Below are 13,124 nucleotides of genomic sequence, written 5' to 3'. Positions count from 1 at the left end.
TGGTTGATTTGCAGCAGAGCCAGTTGCAACTTGCAAGGTGAAGCAAGGTGAGGTCCAGGCTTCAAACCCCTGTCATGATCCCCACTGTGAGGCTGCATCTCCCGCCCATGTCGCCGAACGGTTACCTCTACGGGGCCTCACATCCACTGTCAAGGACTCAAGCCACTGTGGGCTGTCAGTAGAGACGCCAGCGACGCCAGCGAGCCGTCAGGACGGACGCCTACCTCTACAGACGGCGGTTTCCTACGACCACCACCACCACCTCTGATACGTCCGTACTACATTGCAGCCACAAGAAGTCAGCAGCAGCAGTCAGACATCATCAGCCATCGATCTGGAGTTCATCACCAAACTATCTACTTAGCGAAGGACGACACGAAGAATACCTAGGCAGGCAGCAGCTTTCACGGGCCAAGGAACAAGTTCGACCCCGCAACCACACAAAGCATACGGTGGTGCTCTAGGCTCCTATCATTCGACATTCTTGACCCATAACACGTCCGCATTTTTGGGCACTGCAACACAGCACTTCTGATCGACGACTGAATGGACGGTATTGCTCAATTGAAGAGAAGCGCTGTACCGTACGTCATCCTGCTGCGCGGCTCCTCCTATACCGTCGTTCTTTCAGGAACACATCTCCTCCCCGTAGACGGGTCTGACAACGGTGAAGAAGCAAGGGAGGAAGAGAGACTGTTTGGAGCACGCAGAAAGGTGCGGCAATCAAATCACGTTTTCGAATTCGGGGACCTCAGTCTTCTCGAAAAGCATCCCCGTCCGCCCTGTACAAGAGGCTCAGCCCCGCCAAGCAATCCCCGTTACGGCCTGTTCAGTTGGTTCGGCTACGGCCTACAATCTGCCGCCGAGAGCAGTGCCTCGAGAACCTTGCAGCAGTGCGATACGTCTGGGGAAAGGTGTGGAATCATTCAGGGAACTGTTGAATCGTTGGAATTGAGATCAGGGCTGCTGCGCCTTTGTTTCCTTCCATCATCTTTGACTTCGTTCTTTTGGATCTTCCCCCTCTGGGTTTGCGCTTCGAAAGTCGAACGGCTGTTACCGTTGCAGTTTGTGTCACCATACCGTATACTACACCCTTTGTGAAGGGTTGTGTGCGGAGAGACCTCCGGAGCTCTTTTGCGCTTGCAACTCAAAATCCAACAAGTCGACATAGCCCCACGCTTCTTGTACGCTGGAGTGGACGAATTCTCTTCCTCCTTTGCTCGGATTTGTCTACTGCTACTACTACTGGCTCAGAGTCTCTCTTTGCCGTGGTCCGTGTCTGAAAGACTCTGTGGGTTTGCAGGTTGATAGCGGACTGGAGGCTAGGACCCAGCAACGTCGCACACCGAAAACAAAGGGGTTGAACAAGGTACGACTATATAATACGAAGAACGTGAGAGAGGGATAGGGGCAGAGGCAGACGTTGTCACCATGAGCTTCAATATGCCCATACTGCCGCCAACTTCTCCAACAAGTCAGAGAAACAGAGATAGTAGGAATTACTTCACAAACAGCTATAGTCCCCCAGCTTCAACCGAGGCGATCAATGGCCCGGTGAGGCAGCGGACAAAGGAGCCGGCCCCCATCAGTGATCGGCTGATTGTTGGCGTTGACTTCGGCACTACTTTCTCTGGGTACGTCCAACTGATTTTTCTTTTTCGTCTCTTACTCGTCAACCTAACTGGACTCTGCCAACGGGCAGCTGCCGAAACCGTTACGCAGCAAACATCTGTGTGACTTGGGGGCTGTCCCATCAATGCTGGCCGGGGATCAAGCTTTTTTGCTTGCTTCTCACTTTCTCTTCTCTATGCCTAGCTCCAAGACACCAAACCAAACTAACATATAGCCCATTAGTGTTGCTGCCGTATACACAGGAACTCCAGATGATGTAGAGATTATCAAGACCTGGCCGGGCGGGAACGGCATCACATCCGACAAGGTCCCTACCGAGCTCTCGTATGCAGAGGTCCCGCCCAATGCGCCGCCAGGCACCGCGCCAGTCGTGAAATGGGGCTTCCAGTTCAGACCGGAAGAGTCGCGGATACGATGTGTCAAGCTCTTCCTCGACCGGTCCCAGAAGCTGCCCTTCTACGTCAACCCCAAGGAGACGGCCACGCAGCTGAAGAACAACAAGAAAACCGTCGTCGACGCCGTGAGCGACTACCTCACGCAGATCTACAAGCACACCATGGACACGCTAACGCGGCGGTACGGCGAGTCGTTCATGGCGTCGACAAAGGTCGACTTTGTCCTGACGTGCCCGGCTGTCTGGTCGGATGCGGCCAAGAACGCGACGCTCCAAGCGGCGGAGAGGGCCGGGATGGGTGCCCAGTCGCAGATTCAGATGATCAGTGAGCCGGAGGCCGCGGCGGTGTATACGCTGAAAGCTATCCAGCCTAATCATCTGAAGATTGGAGACAACTTTATTGTTTGTGATGGTGGCGGTGGTACTGTTGAGTAGGTTTACCTTTGAGCTCGGAAATTCGGTTGCAGAAATGGTATACTGACCAGCCTCCAGTTTGATCGCATACAAGATTGTTTCGCTAGGGCCAATCCGGGTCGAAGAGTCTGCTGTCGGGACAGGTGGGCTTTGCGGAAGTGCTTTCCTCAACTATCGGTTTGAGGAGCACGTCAAGAACCGGTTGGGGGCCAGCCGGTTCGAGGAGGTAAAGACCAAGAAGGGCAAGTCGTGGCAGATGGCGCTCAAGTACTTTGAAGAGTTCGTTAAGCGCAACTTCAACGAGGAAGAGCATCAGGAGATTAACGTCCCGTAAGTTTCCCGACAGAGCCCCGGAGTGAGAAGCCGCCGATATTGATAGACTGGCCACAGATTCCCCGGTCTCCCCGATGACGAAGAAATCGGTCTCGACTGTGGCTTCCTAATGATGACCGCGGCCCAAGTCAAAGACATCTTCGACCCCGTCGTCAAGGAGGTCTGCGACCTCGTCCAGGGGCAAGTCGACAACCTGCGCGCCAAGGGCCAGACCGTCTCGGGCATCATTTTGGTTGGCGGCTTCGGCCAGAGCGACTACCTGTACCGCAAGCTCAAGAGCCACTTCACCAGCACCATGGCGCCTCCGCCCTACACCCCAACGCCAACACAGCAAAGCACGCTTGCGGCCGCCCTTGGGAGTAACTCGATCGAGGTGATGCAGCCCGTGTACGCGTGGACGGCCGTCGTGCGCGGCGCGGTCCTGCGCGGGCTGGAGGGCAACATGGTCATCTCGCGCAAGGCGCGGATGCACTACGGGACGTCGTACGCGACGGTGTATGATGAGGAGAAGCACAGCGTTACGGAGCGGTATTGGAGTCCGTTGTGGGAGAGGTGGATGGTTAGTGATCGGATGCAGTGGCATATTGCCAAGGTGCGTTTTGTCCCCTTTCTCCCCTTCCCCTCCCCCTCTTCCCTCTAACCATGTCATCATGCCAATTTTTTCTCAACAATAATACTCACTCACTCACTCACCAAAAAACAGGGCGAAACCATATCCCCCCAAAACCCCATAGCCTTCCACTACACGCGCAACTTCCGCCCGGGGCAGTCGCTCGTGGTCACGGACGACCTGATCGCCTGCGAGGCCGACGAGCCGCCCAAGTCGTACACGCGCGACCTGATCAAGGTGTGCACGCTGACGACGGACTTGTCTGCTGTCCCGAGGAGTCTGTTTACTAGACTCACGACGACGAAAGGGGTCGAGTTTGATAACTTGGACTTTACGCTCGAGATGATTGTCGATAGCGCCGGCTTGGGGTTTGAGCTCAAGGTTGATGGGGTTAGGTATGGGAGGGTTGATGCTGAGTTTTATTAGGCTGGGTAGAGGTTGTCGTCGGGATGGTTGGCCATAGTGGCCATGGTGGATGGATGGTTGCCTCGTTACTTTTGGGTATGGCATGGAGGTCAAAGGGGTTGTTGGCGGAGGAGGAGAGCTTGGGTTATTCCTGTTCTACCACGGGACATTTGATGAATGGATGGTATACAATGTGCATATCGTACATATTGATACAAAAGTTTGACGGATGATGAAGTGAATATTGACTTGGCTGTCCCTATCAATACAGTTCATTCCGACGATAAGTGTATTGCTACTTATTCTCTAATCATTCCTTCTGCTGCTGTTGCTGCTGCTCCTGCGACTCCTTAATCAACAACTCCCTCGCATTCCTCTCCCTCTGCCCCGCCGCCCACTTCTTCTTCATCGCAAAACTATTCAACGCAATCGCCTCTTTCTCCTTTTCCTTCTCCCCATCCCCGTTCTCCTTGTCTCCATCCTTCCTCTGCTCCCCACCCAAAACCAACGCTTCCAACTCCCTCATAATCGTCTCCACCGCCCACTCCAACGTCTCCCCAAAATCCCTATCCATTTTACTTTCACCTTGCTTCTGATTAACCAAAACCCCCAACCTCTCCCTCACCTCCTCCGCCTTCACCTTCCCCCCCTCCACACCCCCCTCCTCAAACATCCACTCATGCGCCCTGACATACTCAGGCCAAACAATCTTCTCCACATACCCCGGCGGGTCCTTCCAGAATCCTTCGAGCGTTACGTACCCGTCTCTTGCTTCGCGGCGCTGTAAGGCCCTGGCTTTGGATACGAGGAGAAAGAGTTTGATGTCCATTTGGGAGAGTAAGGTGGCAGGCAGAAGGGGAGGGGGGGAGTAGAGGAGGAAACCGTCTAGGATGCAGATTTTTAGGGGTTGTTGAGAGGATAAGTGGAGGATGCGATGACCGGGAGACGAGGGCTGCAACCAGTCGGCCACGCGCGACTTGATGGTGTTGATGAAGTCTGTGGTGAGGGGGCAAGGGCCGATGGAGTTGAGGTCTTCTTTGGAGTCGAGGGTGGCCTGTTTTTTGGGAGAGAGGGGGGTGGTTCCAGTTAGTGGCTTTGACTTGACGATCTTACCAGGCCCTTGTTTTGGCGCTGTAATTTTGGTTTCGGTTGATGATAATGGGGGAGGGGGGTAACAACAACCACGGTTATGTCTCCGGGAAAGAAAGGGTCTGGTAAGGATATTACTAACAGGTAACTCGCCCGTGGCGCGGATGTGCTCTAAGGCTGCGGTCATGTCGGGGATAGAAAGGGCTTCGGGACAGTCCCAGTTTGCGAGGCCATCTTTCATAGGAATTCTGTTTTTTTGGAAGAGAAGGTGAAGAGACACATAATGGTGGTTAGAGACTAGTCACTAGAGTGATATAAACAAGAACAAGATAATGTCAGATGAGGAGGAGGAGGAGCTCTTACTCGGACTCGGGCTTGTAAAAGTCATCTTCGTGTAGGATGAAGGTATTGGGGAAGATGTCGCGGAGAAGTCGAGCCAGTGTCGTCTTGCCGCTCGAGGAACATCCGCTGATTCCGATGACGACGGCTTTCTGGTTTGGGTCCAACATCGTGATAGAGTTCGAGTTGGTGGGTGTAGTTGAGCTCCAGTTTGACCCCGCGATGTTATGTCATGGAGAGAGAAGAGAGTCTTTGGCCAATGGGTTCTGGATTTGGGTATCGACAAAAAGAGGAACTATGTAGGAGTGTAATCTGAAGTGTAAAAAGTTAAGAGGTAGTTTAGAATCCTTGGGTGAGGTGCTTATCGTCCAAAGACTCATCACACGACTGAACCTACCCAACGTTGTGCTGTTGGTGGTTTCCTCGAAGGAAAACGGTACGTACCTCCCCTGTTTGGTATAAGCCAGGGATTAGGGGCCTGCCTGCCTGCCCCTTCTAGCACATTGGCCCCTGTCTGATTTTCCACTCGGGCACTTTCCGCTCGCTTCTTTCTGCTGGTCTGGCAGAACCCATGCACGTCATCCCCCTTCTTCCAATTCGAACAGCAGCACTCCGAGTCCGTCTAGATTTTCGTCCAAGAAAAGGAGCTCTCACTCTCCGACCACATTCCGTCAGTGTCAGAACGACCGCTACAACTACTACCACCATACCAAACTCCCGACCGCGAGTAGTACATCAAGCACCGCCGCCGTATTGCTCTTCCTCCCCCATAAACCATCATCGCCGACCCTTTACCACCGAAACAACAACCACCACCGCCCTTTTGGTCACAATGTCCGACGTCCAAGCCGCCATGCCCTCCATGGTCGTCCTCTCGACCTCCATGATCTCGCTCATAACCGGCTTCGTGCTCGGCGTCTACGCCATCCGCGGCTACCTGATCCCCCCCGAGATGAAGGAGGAGCGGCGCCGGTACTTTGAGGACCCCGTCGAGAGCGAGGAGTCCGACGTGGACGAAGACGATCTCATACTAGACCACGCGCCCAACTGGGCCAACGGGCTCGAGGCCGATCAGCGCCAGGGTTTGCGCGCGCGCGGTGCTGCTGCCGCTTCTTTTTCAGGTGAAAAGAAGAAGAAGGAGAAGGCGCCCAAGGTGGGACTGGATCCTACTGAGGAATGCAAGTTGGTGTTGGTTGTGAGGACGGATTTGGGTATGACCAAGGGTATGCTTCATTTTTCATTTCTTCTTTTCTCCCCTTCTCCTCAACCTTTCCGAGGAAAACACTCTGCTTTGTTTACTGACTTGCTTCCGTGACAAACAAACAGGTAAAATCGCAGCCCAATGCTCCCACGCCACCCTCGCCTGCTACAAGCGCCTCTTCTCCGCCGCCCAACTCGAGCCAATGTCGCTGTCCGCCCGCCTGCTCCGCCAGTGGGAGCGCAACGGCCAGGCCAAGATCGCCGTGCAGACCAAGTCCGAGGATGAGATGCTGGAGCTGATGGCCAAGGCGCGCAGCTTGGGCGTCACTGCTGAGGTGATTCAGGATGCTGGCCGTACGCAGATTGCCTCTGGGTCTAGGACTGTGTTGGGCATTGGCCCCGCGCCTAAGAGCTTGGTTGATCAGATTACTGGTCATTTGAAGTTGTTGTAAAGGGGAAGGCAGAAGCGGGGAGAGGAGCGTTATGTTGAGGTTGGCACGAAGCTTTGATGGAAAGAGAAGGACGAGAAGCACAAAAATGGCGTAAGGGGGGACGGTACACAGCATCATTGGGCTTCGAGAGCGTTTATGGTCACGCGAAGACTATGATGCATTTATGGCGCAGGTTTTTGATCTTTATTCTTGAATAAATTACCAAAAAAAAAAAAAAAAAAAAAGACGAGCATCCACATACACACAACACAGTTGAAGTGGTCAAGAAAATCATCAGCACAGCATCCGGTCGACTGACCGTCTTTGGTTTCATTAAGTGACTGATTCTGGGTATCATCATGTGCTCTGTTCTTCCACCACTCCCACTACCATTTTCTACTCTTTCCTCGCAAACCTGGCCAGCGTAGGCCCCAGCTCGGCCACCTTCTCCTTGTGCTTCTCCCCATTCTTCTCCTGCATCTGCTTGTACATCTCCTCGGCCTTGAGCCTCTTCTCGTCGATGATGTTCTTCTTCTTCTGCTTCCGCAGGTACTTCTTGAGCGCGCTGTTCTTGCCCCTGGCCCGGTTGCGCATCTCCTCCTCCAGATCCGGCGGCCCGGCGTCCAGATCCTTGTCCGCCTCCCGCTGCTTCGCCGACCGCAGATCGAGGTTGCCGATAAAGTTGGGATCGAGCGCAATCATCTCGGGCGCGAGCTTGTTGAGCAGCTGCTTGACCTCGCCCTCCTGTCTCTGCTTCTTCGTCTCGTACGGGTTGACCTCCAGGGCGTCGAAGTTGGCCTCGCCGGCGCCGGGGATGATGAGGGACGAGAAACCTTCGCTGTGGCCGACACCGAGAACATCGTCAAAGGGGCACCACCGCACCCGCTCGACGCGCTTGCCCTCGCCGCCCCACGTCATGTAGGGAGACTGGACCTTTTCTTGTACAGGCTTCTCCTTGGAGAAGAGACCCTTCCAGACTGTTGTCCTAGTGCCCCAGCCGACAGCGGTAAGGCCGGTATCTGAGATGGCGACGGACGAGGCAGGCGCCCGGGTAAAGTAGTTGTTGACCTCCTTGAACATGCGGATATCCCAAACGGCCATCTTGCAGTCCTGTCCTGTGGTCACCATGTAGCGGCCTTCGCGGTCGACAGCCATGGATCGTACGGGGCCGCGGTGGGCAAGGAGCTTGACCAGAGGTTCTGACGAGTTGGGCGACCATAGCGTTACTGTGCCGTTCTGGTGACCAACATGGAGGATAGCGTTCCAGGGGTTCTGTGTCATGGAAACGGGTGTGCCGAGCTTCGTTGCGATTTCGGTGACGATCTGACCGGTCGACGTATCCTGGTACTTGAGCTGACCGTTTGTGCCCAGGGTGGCCAACAGGAAGTGATAGGGGAGGAATTCGAGGTGGGAGACTTCGACGTGTTTCCTTAGACAGTGGAGCTCGACACCCTGAGAGTCGTAGATGTAGGTGTACTTCTTCTGAGCGACAGCGAAGTATTGGTTGTTGTGTAGCCACTTGACGTCCCTGATCGTCTCTCCCAGCTGCAACTCGCAGCCCAGCTTGCCGTCTCTCCAGTCCATCGTAGCGACATGGCCCTTCCGTCCTGCCAGGATCAGGTCCCGACCGTTCCTCGAGAAATCGCAAATGTAGGGTCCTAGTTGGTCGAGCTTCAAGTCGAACTTTTTCTGGGCGACTTCGATGTTGACTTCGCTGACGATGTCCTCCTGGCGGACCTTGTATGTGCGTTCCTATCGTGACCAGCGCAGTTAGTATCACGTAAGAGGTTTAGAAGGATAGCTACTCACAAGTTCATGATCAGCCTCGAGGAAACCACCGGCATTCTCGAGAAGGATCTCGGCCTCCTTGGCCTTTAGCGTGGCCGTCTGATACTTGTCTTCGAGGTTTGTAAGGTTGCGCTTGAGCTTCTTATCCTTGACGTTCTTGACATCGATCTTGCGGCCACGGCCGTACGACTTTTCTGCTGCCTTGACTTTGCGAATCTTGTTGGCCTCGGCCCTGGATCGGAACTCGCTTCGGACGTTGTTGATGGCGACGGCGCCGCTGGGCTGCTCTGCCCTCGAGAGCGAGACTGCGGTCTTGTCTGTGGTCTCCATGGTGCCAATGGGTCGACGCGACTCAATTGGGATGGATAATATGTGTGGTGGACTAGGGCAATTGGATCGGCGACGGGATGTTGGTCAGACTGGATATGGATTGGTATGGCGGTTTCGAGGTGTGCCCGTGTTTGTGAATGTTTCCTTCCTCCAAATGCTCGACAACTTTTCTGGGCCGGACCCACTAAAAAGTTGGATGGGGCAGCTGTTCCGCTACGATCATTGGCTCCACTGCGTACAGGGGATGCTTTTGTAGGGGCGATAAGATTCTGATAAGATTCGCACAACTCAAAAAAATGCAACGAGTGCCCCGCCATTGACATTGTCCATCACCGATTCGATACTCGATATACAGATTAGACCAGAGAGGTTCTCGAATTCTCTCTTCAGTCCCAACCCCCAGCCTCTTCAACGCCTCTTCAGGTCACCCATCCTGGCTTCAAATTCGCTCCCCTTTCGATTCAAAGCAGGCGGCGATTCCAGCAAAATGCCCGGCGCCGTGAGCGGCCACTCGCATCGGCCAACGACCAAGACGTCGAATAAGTCCTTCAAGTCGCGCCATGCTACCAAGGGTTCCCTCCGGAATGCTGCCAAAGGTACGGATCGCATACCACGGCGGTGACTCATGCCGAGGTCGTTGCCTTGAACTATACCCTACTACCAACTTGGCGCATCGAGCCCGGTCAGACACAAACATACAGCCGATACATAAGAGACCAACAACGTTCACACAGCTAACACTTCTTCTTTAACGCTCTATAGGCAAGGTAGCCGAGGAGAGAGGTGTGCGCAAGACCCCCCATCAGCAAGTCATGTCCAAGTTCGACCGTCGCAACCGCAACAAGCAGCTCCAGCTGCAGAAACACAAGGAACATCTCCAGGAGACTTCCATCTTCGCCGGCAAGGATGGCGCCCCCAGGAACGTTGCCGTTATCCCCCTGTGCAGCGACGGCGACGCTGTCGAAGCCATCAAGTCCCTGAACGCCAGCATCGATATCGAGACCGAGGTGCCTGAGGGCGCATTCCGCGTTCCCGTCGACAGATTCAAGCAGAAACTCCAATACTTCCCCCTCAAGCGCGACCTTACCGCCTGCCTGGACGCCGCCAGAGTCGCCGACTATGTCGTTCTCGTTTTGTCCGCCGAGGAAGAGGTTGATGAGATCGGTGAGCTGATCCTGCGCAGCGTCGAAAGCCAGGGTCTCTCTACTCTCTTTACCGTTGTCCAGGGCCTCAACAAGATCGAGCCTCAAAAGCAGAGACTTTCCGTTCTTTCGTCTCTCAAATCCTACATCACCCACTTCCACCCCGAGCAGGATAAGGTCTTCAGCCTCGACAACAGACAAGAATGCTCCAACCTTATGCGCTCGCTGTGCAGCACTACACCCAAGGGCATTCGCTGGAGAGACGAGAGGAGTTGGATGCTTGTGGAGGAGGTCAAGTTCGGCGAGTCTACCGTGCTTACCGGTGTCGTCAGGGGCAAGGGCTTGAAGGCCGACCGCCTGGTGCAGGTTGGCGATTGGGGCACATTCCAGGTTGAGAAGATTACAGCAGCTCCCTTGGCCAGGAGGAAACGGGGAGAGGAGGGCATGAACGTGGAGGAGGGCGCTGAGGAGATTCTCGACCAGCCTACCGAGGACCGCGACGATCTTGTCGACCTTGCGCCCGAGGAGGTTCGCATGGAGGACGACGACGACGAAATGAACGACGGAATGACCACAATGACGACTTCGAAGAAGGGTGTTTTGTTGGACGACCACCACTACTTCGACGAGGAGGAGCTCGAGGCTTATACTGCGCCAAAGAAGCTTCCCAAGGGTACATCAAAGTACCAGGCTGCGTGGTACCTGGACGACGATGTGTCTGATTCCGGCTCAGATATGGAGGAGGATGACGAGATGGAGGACGACGAAGAGGAGGAGGCGGCCAGGCCAGAGGATGGTGAGGAGGGTCTTGCTGGTTACGCACCAACAGAAGCAGGACAGACCGAGTACCCACAAACCGAGGGCGGCTTCATTCAGCCTGATGCTGATGAGGATGCCATGCAACTGGAGGCTTTCCGCAAGCAGAAGCGGGACGAGGCTCGGGATGACCTCGAGTTCCCTGATGAGATCGAGCTCCACCCCCACGTTCTTGCCCGGGAACGTCTAGCCAAGTACAGAGGTCTCAAGAGCTTGAGGTCAAGCCCTTGGCAGGAGGATGAGGACCGCGCATATCAACCAGAGGATTGGGAGCGCTTGTTGAAGATCCAAGACTACCAGGCCTCCAAGATCAGGGCGTCTAGGGAAGCTCTTGTCGGAGGTGTTGCTCCTGGCACCCGTGTCCATGTCTACCTCAAGGACGTGCCCGCGACCATCCAGCAATCCTACAACCCCAGCCAGCCCGTTACTCTGTTCTCCCTGCTCAGACACGAGTACAAGAAGACTGTTGTCAACTTCCTCATCAACCTGAGCGCGGACGCTGCCGCACCCATCAAGGCCAAGGAGGAGTTGATTATGCAGTGCGGCCCCCGCCGCTTCGTCATCAACCCGCTCTTCTCCCAGGGCGGCAACACCCCCAACGACGTGCACAAGTACTGCCGGTACCTGCACCCCGGTCAGTCGGCCGTCGCTACCTTCATGGGCCCCATCACATGGGGTGCCGTGCCCACGCTCTTCTTCAAGAGGCAGGTGCCCGGCTCCGTCCTCGACGAGGATGGCGAGCCCGTCTCCAACCTGCCGCTCAGCCTCGTCGCCACCGGCACTGCCCTGCCCCCCTCGACATCCCGCGTCGTTGCCAAGCGCGCCATCCTTACCGGCCACCCGTACCACATCCACAAGAAGATCGTCACCATCCGCTACATGTTCTTCAACAGGGAGGACGTTGAGTGGTTCAAGGCTCTGCCTTTGTGGACCAAGCGCGGAAGGAGCGGTTTCATCAAGGAGGCGCTCGGTACCCACGGTTACTTCAAGGCGACCTTTGACGGGCGCATCAACCCTCAGGACTCTGTTGGTGTCAGCTTGTACAAGAGGGTGTGGCCCCGGAGTGCCAAGCAGCTGGATGCGCCGCTGTTGGATGCCGCAGAGCTTCTCCAGCAGGCGCAGCAGCAGCAGGAGGTTGATGAGGATGCTATGGATGCGGAGTAGATTACGTTGTCTGTTTGGCTAATAGACTAGACGTGCGCGTTAAGGGTAAAAACCAGGGCTTAATGAACGGCGTTTGCATGGGAACAAAAAGATGAATGATATCTCTCGTTGGTTTTATCTTTGGTCGGGTTATATATATACTGTTTAGGGAATTGCATCCGTTCTTTTCTCACACAACTCTATGCTTTCTGTGTCTTGAATGTGTGTATATGCCTGTCAACATCCTGCCTTGGGTAAAGTCACGCAGTTTGGATATGTTGCTATGTCGTCTATTATCTCTCTTCACCTCCCAGTTCACCTCGACTTTTATTTTCCGCAAATATTACCATTCTATTCGCCCACCTAAGATGTACACTTGTTCTTACGGTGTGTAGATACCCAAAGCGACAACCGTCCTTCAAGCTTCGGTGTATTTCCCTTCATCCTTTTCTCTCACCGTCCGTCAGACACCTGCCATATCCTATCATCCGAGCGGCGGCCGAACTAAGCACAACCATCTCCTCACTCCTCCTCCCTTTTCCCCTCCCGCTCAGCCACGATATAGTCACAACAAGATAAGTATGTCATGTTACATAGTCGGAGATATGTAATGCACACGAAGTCACCGAAAGGAGGAAACCAACGGCGATAAGTTTTCGGGATGATCACCCGAGCCCCGAGAGAGGTTATGTCGGTTAACAGTAAGCTGCAAGACAAGACCGAAAGGGCGCATGAACCGTACATTCCTTCAATGATGGGTTAAAATTTCGAGGGTGTTAGTTCACACACTTGACGGGTCCCAACGGTATGTACCAGTAGGATGGATACTAGTACAAACCCCGGATTTGAGGGGAAAAAACAACCGACTTGTACCAACAAGCCACTATCTAGACCATATATCTGTGGTCTTGTTGAGAGGCAGGTACTGTATGTATGTAGCTGACGATAATTCAACATTTTTAACAGAATCATCTTATGCCTCAGCTTGCCTGCCTTCTTTGCTGCGCCTTGTTGTGGCGTAGAATGTGTTATTGACAGGCTTGAGTTTGAGGACTCCA

The 13,124-nt window shown here is 54.4% G+C and overlaps 6 protein-coding genes across 6 annotated transcripts; 3 read left to right on the top strand and 3 right to left on the bottom strand.

Moving 5' to 3' along the window:
- Nucleotides 1–1,431: 1,431 nt before the first annotated feature.
- B0H65DRAFT_574307 (uncharacterized protein) lies at nucleotides 1,432–4,252 on the top strand (the record flags this gene model as incomplete). The annotated part of the gene is made up of 5 exons (XM_062830579.1): nucleotides 1,432–1,634; nucleotides 1,855–2,457; nucleotides 2,519–2,770; nucleotides 2,831–3,365; nucleotides 3,477–4,252. The coding sequence occupies 5 exons, from the start codon at nucleotides 1,432–1,434 to the stop codon at nucleotides 3,807–3,809; spliced, it is 1,926 nt and encodes a 641-aa protein (XP_062682037.1). The 3' UTR covers nucleotides 3,810–4,252.
- On the bottom strand, nucleotides 4,099–5,386 carry B0H65DRAFT_425043 (P-loop containing nucleoside triphosphate hydrolase protein; the record flags this gene model as incomplete). The annotated part of the gene is made up of 2 exons (XM_062824549.1): nucleotides 4,099–5,125; nucleotides 5,241–5,386. The coding sequence occupies 2 exons, from the start codon at nucleotides 5,384–5,386 to the stop codon at nucleotides 4,099–4,101; spliced, it is 1,173 nt and encodes a 390-aa protein (XP_062682036.1).
- Nucleotides 5,387–5,729: 343 nt separating this feature from the next.
- On the top strand, nucleotides 5,730–7,071 carry B0H65DRAFT_494412 (peptidyl-tRNA hydrolase PTH2-domain-containing protein). Its single transcript, XM_062827775.1, has 2 exons — nucleotides 5,730–6,439; nucleotides 6,543–7,071. Exons 1-2 carry the CDS (start codon nucleotides 5,788–5,790, stop codon nucleotides 6,866–6,868), a joined length of 978 nt encoding a protein of 325 aa, XP_062682035.1. The 5' UTR covers nucleotides 5,730–5,787; the 3' UTR covers nucleotides 6,869–7,071.
- On the bottom strand, nucleotides 7,043–9,202 carry B0H65DRAFT_525329 (WD40-repeat-containing domain protein). The gene is made up of 2 exons (XM_062828829.1): nucleotides 8,657–9,202; nucleotides 7,043–8,599 (listed from the first exon to the last, which is right to left on the bottom strand). Exons 1-2 carry the CDS (start codon nucleotides 8,963–8,965, stop codon nucleotides 7,244–7,246), a joined length of 1,665 nt encoding a protein of 554 aa, XP_062682034.1. The 5' UTR covers nucleotides 8,966–9,202; the 3' UTR covers nucleotides 7,043–7,243.
- A 65-nt stretch (nucleotides 9,203–9,267) lies between these two features.
- On the top strand, nucleotides 9,268–12,244 carry B0H65DRAFT_466585 (uncharacterized protein). The gene is made up of 2 exons (XM_062826863.1): nucleotides 9,268–9,561; nucleotides 9,728–12,244. Exons 1-2 carry the CDS (start codon nucleotides 9,453–9,455, stop codon nucleotides 12,085–12,087), a joined length of 2,469 nt encoding a protein of 822 aa, XP_062682033.1. The 5' UTR covers nucleotides 9,268–9,452; the 3' UTR covers nucleotides 12,088–12,244.
- On the bottom strand, nucleotides 12,245–13,067 carry B0H65DRAFT_466583 (uncharacterized protein). The gene has a single exon (XM_062826862.1). It carries the CDS (start codon nucleotides 12,808–12,810, stop codon nucleotides 12,589–12,591), a length of 222 nt encoding a protein of 73 aa, XP_062682032.1. The 5' UTR covers nucleotides 12,811–13,067; the 3' UTR covers nucleotides 12,245–12,588.
- Nucleotides 13,068–13,124: the final 57 nt, after the last annotated feature.

The sequence above is a fragment of the Neurospora tetraspora genome, assembly GCF_033439725.1.
Source record: "Neurospora tetraspora strain CBS 560.94 chromosome Unknown B0H65scaffold_4, whole genome shotgun sequence".
NCBI classification, from domain to species: Eukaryota; Fungi; Ascomycota; class Sordariomycetes; order Sordariales; family Sordariaceae; genus Neurospora; species Neurospora tetraspora.
This window is presented reverse-complemented; position numbering and strand designations above follow the sequence as displayed.